The 18,085-nt window shown below is 40.0% G+C and overlaps 1 protein-coding gene across 2 annotated transcripts in view; it reads left to right on the top strand.

Moving 5' to 3' along the window:
• Nucleotides 1-18,085, top strand: part of RNLS (renalase, FAD dependent amine oxidase) — a 107,925-nt gene that overhangs the window by 14,278 nt on the left and 75,562 nt on the right. The window contains exon 4 of one of the 2 annotated variants that reach the window (XM_075216396.1): nucleotides 2,714-2,875. In XM_075216396.1, coding sequence (XP_075072497.1) covers nucleotides 2,714-2,875 — 162 coding nt within the window. The remainder of the gene's footprint in view (nucleotides 1-2,713; nucleotides 2,876-18,085) is intronic. The other variant, XM_075216397.1, reaches the window with a different exon arrangement.

Raw genomic sequence — 18,085 nt, 5'->3', positions numbered from 1 at the left:
ATCCCCAGATTTATTTTGTTGTTACAGAACTTGTCTTTTATTTTTCTTCAATACACAATCCAAGTTCCCTTTCTTCAGTTGTTTGCATACAATTATATGCAGTTTAATATGTTTTACCATTCACTTTAATGGAAAAAAAATAATGTCCATGTTACATTTTAACGTGCAAAAATAGCATATGCCAAATGAAATGAGTCAGCAATGCTAATTTTCTCCATTACCCTTTGAAAAGTATCCCTTTTCTACTTGGAATGCTTACTAATATTACAGTCTTTAACAACATTCACTGCCAATTGTGTGCTGTAGTTACTCCTTGACTTTCTGGTATTGTTTTAGCAGCGGTGAGCCTTGGCACTCTGAAATAATTATTACTATTGTTGTTATTATTATTATTATTATTATTATTATTTTATTTCTGGTTTGAGAAAAATAACTTTTTAATGTCACTTGTGTTGGTATATTGTGGTAGTGTCAGCCGCCTAGTTGCTCAGTGCCTTCCACCTCAGGATCCCATGGGTTAAGTATCAGTCAGGGAAGTAGTGATTCGCTGGCACAACTGATAAAAAGGATGGGCACCATATCATCTTCTTTGCATGAATAAATTATAGATTTTATCTTCAGTCTCTGTACACACAGTTCAGGACATACTGGAACATAAATCACTTCTGTACATTACACCATTGCAGGACAGATTACTTTTACATCCTAGCCAGTGTCAGACTCTTTAGGTGATGACGGGTTTCCTTTGTCTCTAGAGGTAATGTACACTAACTTTCACTTCTCCTGCACTGCAGCTTTGGAGTAACTGATTTTGGTTTCCCCTAATTCTGCTTGTAGAACACAGCTAGTTGATCCTGCTGATTACAGATGCACTGATTTCCTTATGTGTTGACATGTAATATTCACATTAGTGCCCTCCTGCGCCCTCAATTTCGATTCACTCTTAACTTCTCAATTGAAGCTATCTAACAAGTAATTAGTCTTTGCATTACTCTGGTACTTCTAGGATATACTGTCTCTCTCTTGTATCTTTTTCCTTGTTTATCTCTCCCTCCTTCTCTCCTATTCTTTCGATCTACTTGTTCTTATCTCATCATCTTATGATGCATCCGAATTTGATTTGGCTCATATACTTATATGTTCCGAGCTCTGTAAGATTATAGTACTTGTTCTGTTGCCGAATCAGACTCTCCATGCCACATCACTCACACTGATGTAGAAGAGAACTCTTCCATGTGCCTTGTGCACTATGGGCCTGCATCAAGTCCAAACGCAACTTCCACATAAATTACGCTAGAAAAAAGAGTGCTAGGGATTTAGCTCTGTGTTTGTTCCATGCTTGAAAAAAGAGCACAGAATTTGTACATAGCGTATCTAAAGACACGTTACCATTTGAATGTGGCTGTCAGTACCTACACAGTACTTGTTGTACATACACACACAGAATAGACTTCAGGATATTCACATGTACAATAAAAGGTCACATCTTAATGCTTAAAAAAATATTGATCAAGAAATTAAATTGCAACTGTTATATATAAATATTACATTTCAAATATCTTTACATTAATTACACAAAGATGCTTTTAATGTGTACTGTACATAGTGTGTTTTTACAGTCTTGTATACAGATGTCCTGGGCTAGCTAATGGCACGCATATAGTATGTTTAAATTTTAAATCAAGGACTGCCGTATCGGTCATCACTATCAGTCGGCACTTGCACCTGCCTTGTAGCTAGTAAAATGATACGACTGAAAACAGGCGTACTTACGAGAAACCCAGGACTTCAATTGATCGTATCTGCATCGGAATCTCCTTATTGTACAGGGCTTACGTTAGTCCGCCACTTCCCTCCCCGTTCCGCCTCTCAAGTCATAGGAAGTTGTGAATGTCAGTTGCGTTCAGACATGAATTAAATACAATTGCATTCATCGACATAAGTTTCATTTCTGGGCATGCGCAGAGCTATTTCACGCAAAATATGCTTTGCAAATGGACATCTGTCTGAACATGAATCGAGCCCTATGTATTTTAGAAAAACAGTGCATGCTCTATGAAAATGCACACAAAGGAAGGAAGCCAACCACATAGAACATAACAAGTTAATGTCTCAAAAATACCCCGCCCCCGGTGTGTGCGATACTGAACTGCCCCCTCTTTCCCGGTGATGGGCAGTACGCCACTAGGTGGCACTACCAATTTAAACAATAACAGTTTATGCAGAACTTAGCACTACTTCCTTGTTCGATTGCAACTCTAAGCATTGCTTCTCAGCTAAGGAAAGTCATGTGGATGCCCTCCCCCTCCACATCCCCTTGTCTTGTTTTCATAGTAGAACATTTTAGGAATGTTTTTGTATACATTGATTGTTTTGTTAACAAAATATCTGTACATTCAATCCTCAATAAAGACAGATTAAACAAACAAAATAAATGCAAACGATTGCATTCATAATCTCTGCAATTCAGTCACAAGGTCAATGGAAGTCAATGGTTCTAGCTTAACGTTACACAGTAGAGGTGACCTATTTTTTGGTCAGAACTGATATTGAGAATGGAACCTATTTGCTCGGCACCATCATGAAGTGCTTCAGTAATGTCAGGGGCTGATAGGATGCACTATCATAAGATTTGAATGCCTCCTCTGTGTGAAAATGGCGAGTGCATTTTTGTATATTTTAAGTAAATGTTAACTGACCCTTCTACTCTAAGCAGGTGCTGATGTCTTTTATGAGCGACACGTCACCCAGATAAACCTTCGAGATGGCAGATGGGAAGTGTGCAGGAAGTCCGGGTCCCCTGAAGCCTTTGATGTTGTGGTTCTCACTATGCCTGTGCCACAGATTCTACAGCTGCAAGGCCATATTGGAAAATGTAAGTCAGATTTGTTTTGTATTTGGCCTTATATACATGGGTGTTAAAATCAAGCACTCAATGCATATCAACAAAGCCTAGTAAATGCTCTCTGTCACCTGGGCTTCAAAAATAATAAGCAAATGGACACCTACAGACACACTTTCATTAAGCCTTAGTTTTGTGTCCATATTAACGTGATCATTTATGCTTGGTACAATACAGTAATAGAGTTGTATGGGAGCACTTATAAAATATATATTAAACTATGATGCTTTGAAAATATACTTTGAATTTTCTTTTAAACGCTAGAACAAAGTACAAGGTTTTGTCTGTTTTTTAATTCTCATCTGTATAAGCTGTAAATCTAAATGGTTATATTTTTGTTTTCTGTTTTATGATGGGGGAGAGGGGCTTCTGAGGTTTGAAATGCATTTAATTCTTGGACAAATTTTGCAAATCGTGCAATTATTTTAATTGTTAAAGTGTATCTAAAGCTAGGGACACAGGGACAAATCACGTCACTCAATCACCAGGTCAAGAGATTATTGTTCAATTTAGCCACGCGTGTATGTGGTGAAATCGGATGTGATTCGGCACCCTTGGATCGGGCAGCCGGATTATTTTTGGCAAAAATGCCGCCTGTTGGCGGTATATAGGCTTCTAAGCAGTCATTTTTTACCATCGTAATGAATAATAATTATCTCCGTTTCGCCCATGCATTCCTCAATTGCCAGATATTGGCTGCGATGCCATAGCGTGTATGGGCACTATAACTTGGCTGGGCGACAAAACAAACTTGTGGGAACCCTTCTTTAGGGTTATAATAAAGATGTATCAATCTTTCAGCAAAATATCCTAAACATTTGTGAGTAAAAAATAGAATAATATATAATTGTACAAAGAATGAACTTTATTGTTGTTGTGTTTTTTGTTTTGTTTTTATATCCCCCAATCATCTAAAATCACTGTTGTCAGAAAGTACAAATAGTATTTATAGTGTATACTTGCATTTTTCTTCTTTTAAATGTGTTTGTAAAGTCACAGACTAAGCAGGTCTAGAACAAAATGCACTGACAATGCTTGCTGTGCGTGCTTAATAAAATAGACTTAATACTTCTATTGGATGATGATGGTGAATATTGCATCCAAAACATTCACATATTGTTTATATCTGTTATGTATTATATCTGCATATTGCCTGTCAAGCTAAATGCAACTATGTACACTCCATTACAAGTACATCTTGTTGTGCAGCTTTCTATGTTAAAGTGAGCATAGGCAAGTCCCCATCGTTTAACTTTAGAAAGGTTCTTTTCTGTTAAAGAACGATTGCTAGTTGTTACATACAAGGACATTCATAAATATAATATAGAGTCTCTGGAGTGGGTTAAAAATTAGAACGTTCGGGTCATATTTGGAGTTAACTTCCCCAAGCATTTAAGTAAATTTTGTTTAAATTAGTGACTGTCCATTCCACAAACCCATGCCCCTCTATCTAAGATCTCAATCTCCATTATTTTTTCAGGTGATTGTTAAAAGCCATTTAGTCAGGGGCTGACTAGGTTGGGGGTCATCCGGACCGGGCTCCTAGCAGGCTACCTGGGTCTCCGAGCTACCTGTAATTTTTTTCCCCTTCAAAATGTTCCTAATAAGCTTCTGAGCCGACTTTTGTTCACCCCGGGGCTAAAATTTGCCAGCCAGCCCCAGCATGTAGTAATACAAATCAGAGCTAACAAATGATCATTTTTGTGCTCCCCTAGGCGCGTGCCTATGTTGTCTACAAGTTAATACAGCAGTGGAGATGCTGTAAGATTGTGACTTCCTGTCAGTAAACCTACTGATAGACACTGCATGGAACCTGTCTGCATCTGAAAACCTTGATACCAGATAAACAATAGCTTGCACACAGCTGCACAAAACAAATTGCAATAGCAAACATCTTAAGTTCAGTTAAGATATAGGAACTTGTACATATATATTTGTGAATTTTACAAAATGCTGCATTTTCAGGGGTTCTTGTTTAAGAAACTATGACAGAAAAATGTAACTCAATTCAACTGCACAGTGATTCTATTTTTTAGCTGGTGATCAGGACACTGTCACTCCCATCATTATTGCATTAGTACATGAAGAAATGCTGCTGGAAACATTACAAGTACTTACTTATGCATTTTATTTAGTTACATCTCGTCATATAATCTTTTATGATGTGCTTCATCGGTGTAATTCGTATCCTTACCATGTGTGTTGCCAGTGTTATCTTTTATTCTCTATATATGGATAACATCTCGGTTAAACTTTTCTTCTTCTGTAGATGGGATGTGTTTGAAAGTATATTACCCACTCATGGTAAACATAGTGTACATGTCTGATTAGACAATGAGCATACATGATGGGAATGCGGTAGTTTATTTGTTAGGGAGACCGGTGTAGAGAATGGGAAAGCTTGGCTTCACTATTTGACCTGCTCTGTATTTTCTCCAGCTTGTACCCACTTATCAACCCAGCCTCTCTGAATAGCCTATTTATTTTATTTTTTTAAATGAAGCTCAAACTCTAAACATTAACTGTGGCTGTGTACAGGTCTACATATCTTCAGGGTTTAGATGTGGGTACACAAATGTTCCAGAATGGAATTGTGGGTGGCAGGAGGTGATGGGTGGCATGGGGGCTGCAGTGGGAGCTTGTTGGCCATTGGCTTAAAAGATTATTCCCCTACTAAATGGTGTAGGTAAGCAGGTGTGTGCTGTTATTGTGTAATGAGTGTTTGCAGCTTACAGAGGACACTAAAGAGCTGAATGTGATAGTCTGGTAGTGTGTACAGTAATGAGGTGTAAATGTAGTCTTTTTTTCTTTTCTTATTTTTAAGTGATACAATGGAGAAACTGAATACATTTCAGTATAGTTTGCCATACTGCGTGCTGGTTTAGTGCAATGTGCCCTGGACCTATTTACATCGAGTACTGTGTGTGTGTGTGTGTGTGTGTGTATATATATATATATATATATATATATATATATATATATATATATATATATATATACACATACATATATACACATACACACAATGTTCTATTCTCCTTTTATATGCTCCACTGTTTGTCTCTCCTCAGCCATACTGTACATAGCTTTTTGATTATTGATTATTATTTTCTGCATGCTGTAACTATTGTGAAAGTACATTGTTTTCATCCATTGCTACAATATTTACATTGGCATTAAATAGCCACTTGGTGGCAGTCATGAAGCACATCTCTGGACAGAGTATATTATAATAGTTTGGATTTGTCGAGTATACAGTGTTGTATAGTGCAGTGGATAAATTAACAGCTGAGTCTAGTATACCATATTGTAATGCTAACATGTCTCCTATGACTGGCATAAGTATAAAATCTCTACAGTTGTATAGAAAAATGGAACTGTTCTTTTGAAGCTAAGACCATATGGGTATTTTTTCTAAAAGGGTCACCTACCTGCTATTAAGTATTAGTTACAGTAAAGGTAATTTATTGAAACTACAATAATGTTGATGTGTGTGTGTTTTTCACCTAAAATACTGATTACTGAACGTAATTTAATGAGTGGCCTCCTCCACTTGAAGCTAATTTAAATATCTTGTACTGCAACACAATGGAGGTCATACAAAGAAGTGCTTTCCTGCCACAAGCCTGCATTCAGCAAGGGACACCCAGAGTCACCTAGCTATCTGCATCTGAACTAAGATGAGACTAAATCAGGCTCCTGTAACGTAGGAGTGTATCACGCAGCCTAAAATACTGAAGTGCCCTTTAATTAGTAAAGGTACATAAAAAGTATTGGTCATAAAATGAGGAGGTTTGAAATAAATGTGGAGGAATATAGATGTCTAGGTCAAACAAATGGGTGATGGGAAAGGAGAATCCTATATAAACAGCTCTACTTAGAGTCCACTTACTGTGGACTCATCTGTCCTGGATGCTGTTGCCTCTGCATCTTCTGTCCGCCGATGTTGCTTAATTCCCCAAACCTAGCACTCAAAATTCACCCGTTTCCTTCAGAAGTGCGCTCGCGCAGCTGAACGCCTCTGGAGGAAATCTTGCTCCCTGGCAGGCTTCTTTCATTTTAAGTTTATCCTCTCTTCATTCTGTTCTGCCCCCTCCCTTGCTAAACAATCCTTCTTTAAGTCACTCATTTCGTCTCAGTCCTCTAATTCCCGCTGCCTCTTTGCCACCTTCAATTACCACCCCCCCCTCTCTACTCCTTCTGGTCCGCTCTCCCTCTCTGCTGCTGACTTTGCCACCTTTTTCTCCTCCAAAATTAAGGCCATCAGACTCAACATCCTCTCCTCCCATCCCTCTCCTGCCACCCTCATCGCTCCACCTTCCTGCACCAACCAACTCTGGTCCTTTTGCCACTCTATTTCGGGTGAAGAAGTTCTCTCCCTTATTATTACATCTCCCCTGTCTACCGGTCATCTTGATCCCATCCCCTTTTACCTCCTTCGCTCTCTCTCCCCCACTGCCCTCTCCTATCTAGCACACCTCTTCAATCTGTCCCTCTCCTCTGGTATCGTCCCCTCCACATTTAAACATGCCATTATCTCTCCCATCCTCAAAAAACCCAATCTTGTTCCCAAGATTAGGTTTGCGATCACTTGCTAACTATCGCCCTATTTCACTTCTCTCTATGCCTCTAATCTACTTGAACGGATTGTCTGCAACCGACACTCCAGATAATTCTCTACTCGACCCTGTCCAATCCGGTTCCCGCCCCCTCCACTCCACTGAAACCGTCCTGGCCAAAGTCACTAATGATCTTCTATCAGCTAAATCCAGGGGTCACTTCTCCCTAGTCATCCTTCTGGACCTCCACGCGTCCTTTGATACAGTGGACCACCCCCTCCAGTTGCAAACCCTTCTCTCTCTGCCTTTCTGACTCTGTCCTTGCTTGGTTCACCTATTACCTCGCTAACCGCTCCTTCTCCGTATTCACGTCTGGTTCTTCCTCCACCCCCTCCCGCCTCCCTATAGAAGTCCCTCAGGGCTCTGTTCTCGGGCCTCTACTCTTCTCGCTCTATACTACCTCCCGGGGTGCTCTTATCTCTTCCTTCGGTCTTCAGTATCACCTTTATGCTGATGACATTGAACTCTACATCTCTTCTCATGTTCTGTCCTCCACTCTCCTCTCTCGCGTATCCGACTGCCTCTCGGCCATCTCCTTCAGGATGTCCTCACGCTTTCTCAAAATTAACATTTCTAAAACTGAACTCATTGTCTTCCCTCCTTCTAGATTCTCCTCTCATCAAGATATCTCCATCACTGTTAACAACACCACCATCTCCTCTGTCCCACAACTCTGCTGCCTGGACGTCAACCTCGACTCCTCCCTCTCTTTTGCCCCCCCCCCAACACACATTCAATCCCTTGTCCAATCCTGTTACTTCCAACTGTGTAACATTGTCCGTATTCAGCGCTTCTTCTCTCCAGGGTGCTACCAAAACTATCATCCATGCACCCATCATCTCCTGTCTTGATTACTGCAACCTTCTCCTTACCGGCCTCCCTTGCTCCTACCTCGCCCCCCTCCCTTCTATACTCAACGCGGCTGCAAGACTTATCTTCCTTTCACGCCGCTCTTCTTCTGCCTCCCCTCCGCCTTGCCTTACACTGGCTCCCCTTCCCCTACAGAATCATGTTCAAACTCCTCACCATGACTTACAAAGCTCTCTCCCACTCAACTGCCCCCAATATCTCTAGCCTCCTCTCCATTCACACCCCCTCCCGCTCCTTACGTTCGGCCAATGACCATCGCCTCTCCTCCACTCTGATCCCCTCATCCCACCTCAGAATCCAAGATTTCTCCCGTCCTGCCCCTCTTCACGACCTCCCTCGCGCCATCCGTTTATCCCCTAACTTGTGCTCCTTCAAACGGCACTTAAATCTCACCTGTTCCTTTAAGCCTATCAGCCATCCTCCTGACCCTGACTTGATCTCCTCCGCTCGCTCTTATCTCCCCTCTCCTCCTTTGTTCTCACCTTTTTGTGCTATCCCCTTTACTGACTCCCTTCTGTGCCTGATGTCTATTTACCCTCCCATAGGATATAAGTTCTTATGAGCACAGCCCTCTTCCCTCCTGTCTCTATACACACTCTTCTGCTCCAACGTCACTACAATAGCCATGCCTGGAGTTTCCGAAGTCTTGGTATAATTTGTTTATTGTTCTGTATTGTATATTGTTTTGTATTTGGACGGCGCTGCGGAAATCTTGTGGCGCCTAATAAATAAAGGATAATAAAAATAAATAAATAAACATTTGATAGAATAGTCCAGCAGTATTGAGGAGTAATATCCATATAGTCCAGTCTGAAAAATAACAAAAACAAAGTAGAAGTGACAGGGCTTTGGTTCAGACTTAGAACTAATATTGAACTAATAATAGATCCAATGCAAATATTGGGCGCACTACTGGTCCCAGCATTCTGGGATCAATAAATTGTCCAGAAATATGTCACCCAATTTGATGCTCTAAGCCATGCTTTTACCTGTATATATAAGTTCAGAAATTAGTAAAGAAGTGTTTGAGAATTTTGTAAATGCAGTAATGATTACCAAGTGCCTTCTACGGTCACTGGGGAAACACAGGGGCCATCTTTAAGTGTAATTCATATTTGTGGCATGATGCTCCAAGTATAAGTGCAACTCATTCTTAATAATAAATTCCATATCTGTAATAATATATGTAATGTAATATAAATATTGCATAAGAGCTGATCAGTATGTCTCTATATCTCCTGCTTTCAGCTTATGTCGCTATTTTAGGTACCAGGAAAAGTGTGTGCAATTTTCTATTATTTGCAGTATTCTTCATGCCACACCTTTATCCAACACATATTGAAAATCCTGCCTAGCATGTTATATTTTCATTGTTTCTAATAAAGGTATAATACTTTTTGGTTTATAAATATGAAATTTGTATTGTAAAAGCTGGACACACTTCACAACACAATTTTTTGAAAAGTATATCTTTATTTTCACGAGTCAAGATATAAAACACCAATTTTTCTAGTAATGGCTACCAGGCAGCCCTGTGCTGAGTTCAAGACATCAATAGGTCTTGCACATCACTAGACTCCCAACTGCTGGGACTGTTAGGTGTGCCCTGCTCACTGGTGCTCTGAACAGTAGGGTCACAGTGACCTGTCACAGGTGCACACGTTTTTTTTTTTTGGGGGGGGGGTTTGGGTGGTTGTGGTCAACCTAGTGCCTCAGAAGCATTAGGCATGTGGCATGTACTGACCCGAAGAACACCTTTAAAATGTCGAGCAGTAGGCATCACAATATATCTTGTTCATCACAAATTCTTTAGTGCACTGCCAGAATTGCAACATTTGTGAGTATCTGTGGTATTTAAAGGAGTTTTACAATTTCTGATGACTTATAATGACTGTCTTCTATACGGTCTCTTGTGACTCTTACTAAAAAACAAACAAATGTTTAATCTGGTTGGATGCTGGATACTGCGTGTGATACACTCCTACACAAGAGAGACCAAGGGTTTCAAATATATAAATAAAATAAAACAGTAGTCAACTGTTTTTAAAGTTGCATCTTTCATTTTATGTTGTGGAACGAGCACTAAGTGGAAAATTAAAATATGCTGTAGATTCTTACTATGGCTGCAGCTTTTGCTATTATGTATGAATTCATGTATTAAACCTGCCTCTTCCAGCGCGAGAAAAAAAAAATCTCACAAGCCACACAAAGGCTATCAGGGGTTTATAGAGATTGAAAAGCTGAAATGACAAAGCATAGCATGTTGGCTCAATACTGCGCCAATATGATTAAAAAAAAAATCTCCAGCTTTGTATGTAAAGATGTTTGCTTTCATCGGGCTGCAACAGATGACATACTGGCTCATTTAGTTGAGTATTTCAGTTATGTCAAGTGTATTATTTAGTTTAGTAATACAATAGCTTACAATATGATGCTGGAAAATGTTCTATCTGATGGAGCCACTCTGTGGATAGATAGATAGATAGATAGATAGATAGATAGATAGATAGATAGATAGATAAGCCATCTACGGCCCAAGCTCTAATCTCTGGACCGAGTGATGTAGCCAGATACTGTTCTGTTCAGTTTCTGGCCTCCTGAGTACTACATGCAGTACTGAGATGTGTTAGTAGCGATTACTGGTAGATTCATGCTGGCAATTAAATGCCAATAAAAAAAATGTTAATTAAAAAGCACACTCTTTTTTTTTTTTTATACCCCTTTAACATTCTCAGAGCCTGTGTAAACTACACTTATGTTATATCTGTACTTATAAGAACAAGACTAATTTATTTCAGGGTAATATTCTGGAATTGCTCTTGAGTACATAGAAACAACTAAGGGAAGAATTATGGAAAGGCATTTCTCCTCCTCAAAAAAGAAACCAAATCTTTATTTACATATTTGTGTTATTTTTATTTGGGTAGACTGAGAAATTAAGGATTTTCCAAGCAGAAGTGATGCTGTATTAAAATCAATCTTTAAAGAGGTTTCTAACGCTAAAATACTAATTACAAACTAGTATTCTCAATCCTTGGTTTTTGTATTTTTTTTTGGCCTGGTTTTTGTTTGATTGTAAACATGTTACTTTACCTTTAAAAAAAACAGCTGTATAGTCATCTAATAATGCAATTTTAAAAGCGGAGACCTTGGCTGAAATCTTGACATTTTCCATTTGTAGCCTGCCAGAAATGTACAGCATCATAGCAAAATCCTGGCTATAAATGTGTAATTCTCCATTTCCTGGTAGGATATTAGCCTTTAACTCGCACGTAATCCATAAGGCCCTAACAGCTTCCTCACCCTTTAAGGTGCAGGTATATTTATAAATGGTTTTAAATATTTGTTTATTGTGTTATAAATTAATCCGTTAGTTAACCATTTTAATATTCGGAAAGGAAAATGCAACCCCTTCCTCAAGATAAACTAAAGGGGTTTTCTACTTTTAAATGTGAATTTTACTAACCGCCCCCCCCCCCTCCCTTCCCACACTAGTACTTTGATGGGGGTCCCTTCTCCATTTACAGTATTTAGTAGGGTTCTAACACTTGCATATGGCAACTACCTTGGCCACTCGCCTTCTGTGCTGCTCATCTTTCTCCCCAGCAAGAGAGATCTGACACAGTGGCACTACTGGAAGGCTTTCACTTCACTTCTCCAACCGTTTGTATATGTTTAAAGAGCATCAGTCAACTACAGACATTTATAGCAGTCATTTTGTATGCTGAATATAGCCCTCATTGTTGCCTACCCTTCTGGAATGTTCAGGACTCTCTCGGAATAGAGTAATTTCTGCCAGACTCCCAAGAGAGCAAAGCAGGCAGTTCTCCCAGAAAAGTGCTTGCCTGGCAGAACACTAAAGGGGGAGGGGTGTGATTAGCATCATCCTTCACCATGCCCTACCCTCTTGATGTGAATGGCATCATTAAAGTCATTGAGTGAGGTTTGGAAAGTATGCAAGTATGATATTCATGAGAATTCTGCACAGTAATTCAGTAGGAGCCAGCGACTCATGATTATTGGTCATGAAGTGTCTCTGTAATGTTACTGTTTGTATGTGCTTTATATTAAGGTAACTATGGCAACTGTATCAGCATCCTGTGTTTTTAGATATATATTTTCTTTTATAAACAGTAGAAATCCTAGTTCACGTGCCCCTTTTGCCTGTGTGTATGTTCATGAGCTGCACTGTACTGTACACAGCCCTTAGCTAGAAGACCTTAGCTGAGCATGTAACCTTTCCCATGTATGGGGTCAGCCAAAAAACACAACATCATGAGCAAAGTCCTCCTTAAAAATGTGTATTCTCTGCATCCTTCTAGGATTTTAGCTGATACAAATGCAGACATAAACTCCCCCTCCACAATCCTTTGACACACACATACTTCGGGAGCAAGAACAACATCCTTAGCACTTAAATGGCTTTTTGTGCCATCTAGGCTCAGGAACAAATAGGAAAGCTGAGCAGCATCATTATACAATTCCTTAACAGATAAATGAAATGTACAAGAATACTAGTTGCTACAATATGAATAAGGGATTCTTAGCATTCAAAATAGGAGTAAATGTTGCAGAGTAAATACATTGGCAAAACTTGTACAGTAATAGAATGTGTCTGTATGTGTATGGCTTGTATTGTTTTTATGTTTAATTGTTAATGGCACATATTTTCCCTTTTATAGATTTGGCTAATGTGAATATTAGGAAGTGAATGTATATATTTTTTTTTTTTTTAGTTGAACCTGTTTAACTAGTTTTTGCAAAAGTGCTGCTAATCGGGGGTGGGCTGGCAAATTTTAGCCTGTGGTGCAAGACTCGACTCAGCAACCTATCGGGAACATTTTAAAGGAACGAAAATGCAGCTGACCTAGCCCAAGGTAGCCCGGCCAGGGGCAGATGCTCCCCCTGTCCACCACCCCAGCCTGCCCTTGCTGCTAATTGTTGCAAGCATAGAGCCAATGTTGTTGTTGATGTCCCATAATCCCCCTACAGTGGCACACGCAGGGGGGGTATCTGGATCTCCAGAAACCCCTCCCCTCCGCTAAAGAAGTGCCCCTGTACTATCCAGCAGCCGCGGCGCTGTCAAAGAAGCGTCCGCGGCGGTACTGTATCCAGCGCCGCGGCTGCTGGATAGTTCAGAGCTGCCAAAACGCGCATGCGCAGCAGCTTTCGCTTTTTTTCCTTTTTTGGGGGGGGAACCCCCCTTAAAAATCCTGCGTGCTCCCCTGCCTTACTGACTCCTTGTACAATCTACATAATAATTAAGCTAAATTTAGGTGGTTAGAGCATTTTTATTCAATCTATGTATTCCCATGAAAACAGCTTCTGTAGACAACCACATATAAATATATCTAAAGGTAAATTTGGGCACCCATTTTGCAAATTGAATATGAGTACAATGCAAACGGCAAAGGAGGACATCTACTTTAAATACACATCTATAACAAGCTTATTTTATAGGCTGCATCATAAACAGGAAAACAATGGATACCAAAACACTGAGCTTAATACTGAGAAATTGGTATAAAAACATAGGGACAAATTTTTTAAGTCCTGGTATTGACCCTGGAAATCCATAAATATTTGAAACTATGTTTGAGACCTATCACAGAACAGTTATATTAAAATTGTGTGATGGGATCAAGTTAAAGAAAAGTTAACAAGTTTGCAATTGCTGGGCATGCTTACCTTGCTTTTGGGCCCCCCTGCATTGGCGATTACTAAGGTATTGCATACCTAAGAGCTGGGGAGGGGACTGAATATTGAGGTATTTCTGCCCACTTGGCACTTATAGACCACCTCAGCCAGCTTACAGATATTGACTGGTCTCTTGAGAGTAGATCAGCTTTTTGAACAGCTAGCCGTGTCAATCATTATAATGCTCCTAGATGTGAGACAGAGCTGCCGCATCGATGCTGGGTGGTGAGCTTGTGACAGGAAGCCAATCTTCATAACAAGAAATTGTAGAGAGAGGCATCAGATGGAAAAAACCCCACCCAGAATACTATAGTTTGCCAGGTCCAACTTAGTGGGCTGTGTCAATAAGATGCATTCTCATGTATATCAACTCACTTTGTGCCTCGTTTACCAGTGTTGTCACTGATTCCTGGTGAATTGAACAGCTGAATGTTTGCTCGGCTCACAATATGGCTGTATTCACTGTGTGTAGTTGATGGTTTCACTTCAAGTTGATATATTGGTATGTACGTAAATCTATTCAGCTCACCTCTCTGAGAAAATTTAAAATAAATGAAATATCTATATTGGTCTATCACTGCATTATTTATATTGGGGTAGTTGTATCACACTGCTTTTTTTTTTTTTTTTTACAGTGCCTGGTTGATCCCTGGTCCAAAGTAAATCAGATACCTTGTACCCAATAAAAAAAAAAGAATTAAAATAACATTTTGATATGATGTATTAGTCCATTAATTATTTTTGTTTTGTTTGTGTTAACCTCGTTATGAATTAAAAAAGTGTGATGAGTGAAGCAGACAACGTTATGTATAGCGTCTCAGAGTTATAATCACCTAGTGATGTATCACAAGTTCCTGATTGGCTAAGCAGCTAAATTCACCTTGGTACTAAGCAAATGTGACATGATTTACACATGTGCTGGCAGGCTCAGATCATTAAGCCCAGAGCATGTGTGTGATTTTAAGGCCATTTGCATGACCCCTGATTAAAAGAAAGCTGTTCATGAATGTGTCAGGATGTTTTCCATCATGCTCAAAATTTTAATGCAGCACATAAAGCCAAGTGTCTGTTTTCATTGAGAAAATCCAGAGACCGCCAAAGTCAACAGAACGCAAAGGAAAACCTTGCTGTTCCCTTTTACTGGATGTGTAGCTTTTTCTTTTCTTTTCATTGGGTAATTTTTTTTCCTTGTGTTTATTGACATAGACCATGCTCATTAAGAATGTATTACTTGGAAAATTAAATTAATGACTCTAATTTGACACGTGAGTGACATACTCTGGTGGAATAAGGCTAAAATCATGTTCAACTGACCTGCTGAAGCTTTAGGCTGCAGTAAATATTAAAATACATATGAGAAAAAATATATTATGTGTATATCGTTTCCTAACTCCGAATGTGATAACGTTGGGGATAACGTTCATTTTAATAATGCTTATCCTGCGAAACCATGAGATATCGAGGGGTTTCCATTTGGCAAGGTCCCGTCTTATGGAGTCTAAGAGGGGGATATAGTTAGATTGAAAGAGTGTGCCATACTCCTTGGTGATGAGCATCCCTAAGTATCATAGGAATTTTGGGCGCCATTGGAATACGAACTTAGTTTCTAGAATTGCTTTGTGTGTGTCCGAGATTTGGTGGCAAGGGCTTCTGTTTTGGAGTTGTTCATTTTATAATTTGACACTGAGCTGTATTACGCCAATTTTTTGAGCAAGTAGCGGAGTGATATTATAGGATTGGAGACTGTTAAAAGAACATTGTCCGCGAATAGGGACAGCTTAAAATGGCGAGGTCCTATTCGGATCCCCAGAATATTCAGGTTCCGGCAAACTGTGGCTGCATAGGGCTCTATACAAAGGGCATATATTGGGCGAGAGAGGACAGCCCTGTCTAGTGCCATTGCTCAAAGGGAAGGAGGAAGAAAGCAACCCATTGGTCAGTACAGATGAGGAGGGGTGATAATAGAGAGCTTCAATAACGGTGAGAAAGGCACCTTGAAACCCAAATTGTCTAAGAGTGCGGAGCACGAAGAGCCACCTGAGGCACTAATTCTTTGGAAAAGGTCTTATAATATGACATCATAGACCCGTCTGGTCCTGGGGCTTTAGAGCTCTTTTGGGATTTAAGGGCCAGTATGACTTCCTCTTCTGTAACCCTGCGGTTGAGGGAAGTGATCTGCAGTGGGGAGAGTGTGGGTAGAGAACATTTTTCCAAATATGTGTTTATCGTCTGGGTGTGTGGCGCTTGGTAAAGTTGAGGTTGGAGGTTGTATAGCGTCTTGTAGTAGGTTCGAAATGTGATGTGTCCTCAATAACTCTTTCAATAACTCTTGGTTTGAAAGACAAGACTTCCTTTTAAGTTTCAAGAAAAAAAAAAAAAAGTTGACAAGTCTCCTTTTTTATCTCTAAGTGAGGGAATGGCCTGCGAGGCACGTTTTGCTCCAAGACTATTGGCCAGTATTGTATCAGCCATGTCTCCCCTTTCATAATATGACTGTTTTGACCATCTAAGTTGCCGTTCCGTACCTTCCGCTCTCATAGATTGTAAGCTTGCGAGCAGGGTTCTCTTACCTCTCTGTCTGCATGTATTACCCAGTATTGTTTTATTAATGTTTGTTCCCAATTGTAAAGCGCTACGGAATTTGCTGGCGCTATATAAATAAATAAATGATGATGATGGTATTGTCTGGATCTCCCCCCTCCTTTTTTTTAATTTATTTTTTTATTGGTTGAAATATTATGTGGGGGTGGGTCTGCTTGTGTAGAGTTTCAAGTTCTTTAAGTTGGGCAGACCGTTTATTAAATGCTGCAGTGCATTCTCTTTTCCTCCGTGGGCCTCCGGATTGGAGTTTAATGTGAATAACTGAACAATAGAGGCTGAAATAGTTTCCCTGAAATGGGTAGTTTAAGAAGCATCTCGTTTAATTTCCACGAGGTCCGCCCTCAAGGATTTTGGTTAACCATCAGCGACAGGATAGAGTAGTCAGACCACATGTTGGTGTGATATCAGCTCAAGTGATGTGCCAAAACGTTTGCGGACAGCTCAGAATCATATCGATACGTGAGTAAGATTTATGTTGGAATGAGTAGAATGTGTAATCCCCAGGAAGTTGGATACAGTACGTGTTAAATATCAGAGACCAGTCTCTGTTATCTGTTTCTGGAGGATTCTCCTTTGTGGGTGATATCTTAGGGGAGGGTCTGGAGGCTGACTTTTCCAGGGAAGGTGATATAACCGTGTTAAAATCACCTCATAGGTGATGCAGACCCTTGTGTATTTGATGTAATGTGGAAATGTGTTGGGGGTGTAAATGTTAGCAAAGGTCATGTCTAGGTGACTAATCTTACCCGTAAGCATGAGAAAGCGTCCCTCCAGGTCCTCCTTGCTTTCTGAGAGGACAAAGGGGACGGAGTTACAAATCATGATAGCCACTCCATTTTTCTTGGAGAAGTGGAAGGCGTAGTGTACCGAATAAAAGTGGCACAAGGACATGGAGAGATGGCAGCCAGCCTTGAAATGGGTTTCCTGTAAGAAAATAACATCACCATTAAGTTTGTGGATGGTGTGATGTAACATAGACCGTTTCTGGGGGGTGTGGAGTCCATTGGTGTTCAGTGATAAGACCTTGATCGTCTTAACTGGTATGAGAGAGAGTCCTAATGTATATAGAGTTGAGCGTAATGGGTTTGCTTGTCTAGACACCTGGGTAAAGAGGAGCATTGAGAGCGGGAAAAAACATGGAAAGGTGGGTTAAAAGAGTACAGAAGGGGAGTGGGAATAGCCGGGGTAATGGTAGAGAGCGAAAAAGAGAAAAAGGAAGGGTATAGGGGGCACAGCCTTAGTGGATGGGGCAAGAATGTAGACCCAAACTAAAGTCAGAAGAGTGGTCTAAAGAGGGAGTGCCTAAGGACCAGGTGAGAGGCACCTATATAATGTTATATTATATGGCACTGATGATGGGAGTGAAACTAAACAACGCTTATATATAGTAATCTAA

Source organism: Mixophyes fleayi, chromosome 6, assembly GCF_038048845.1.
Source record: "Mixophyes fleayi isolate aMixFle1 chromosome 6, aMixFle1.hap1, whole genome shotgun sequence".
Lineage (NCBI taxonomy): Eukaryota > Metazoa > Chordata > Amphibia > Anura > Limnodynastidae > Mixophyes > Mixophyes fleayi.
The sequence above is the reverse complement of the archived record's forward strand: the minus strand, read 5'-3'. Positions and strand labels throughout refer to the sequence as shown.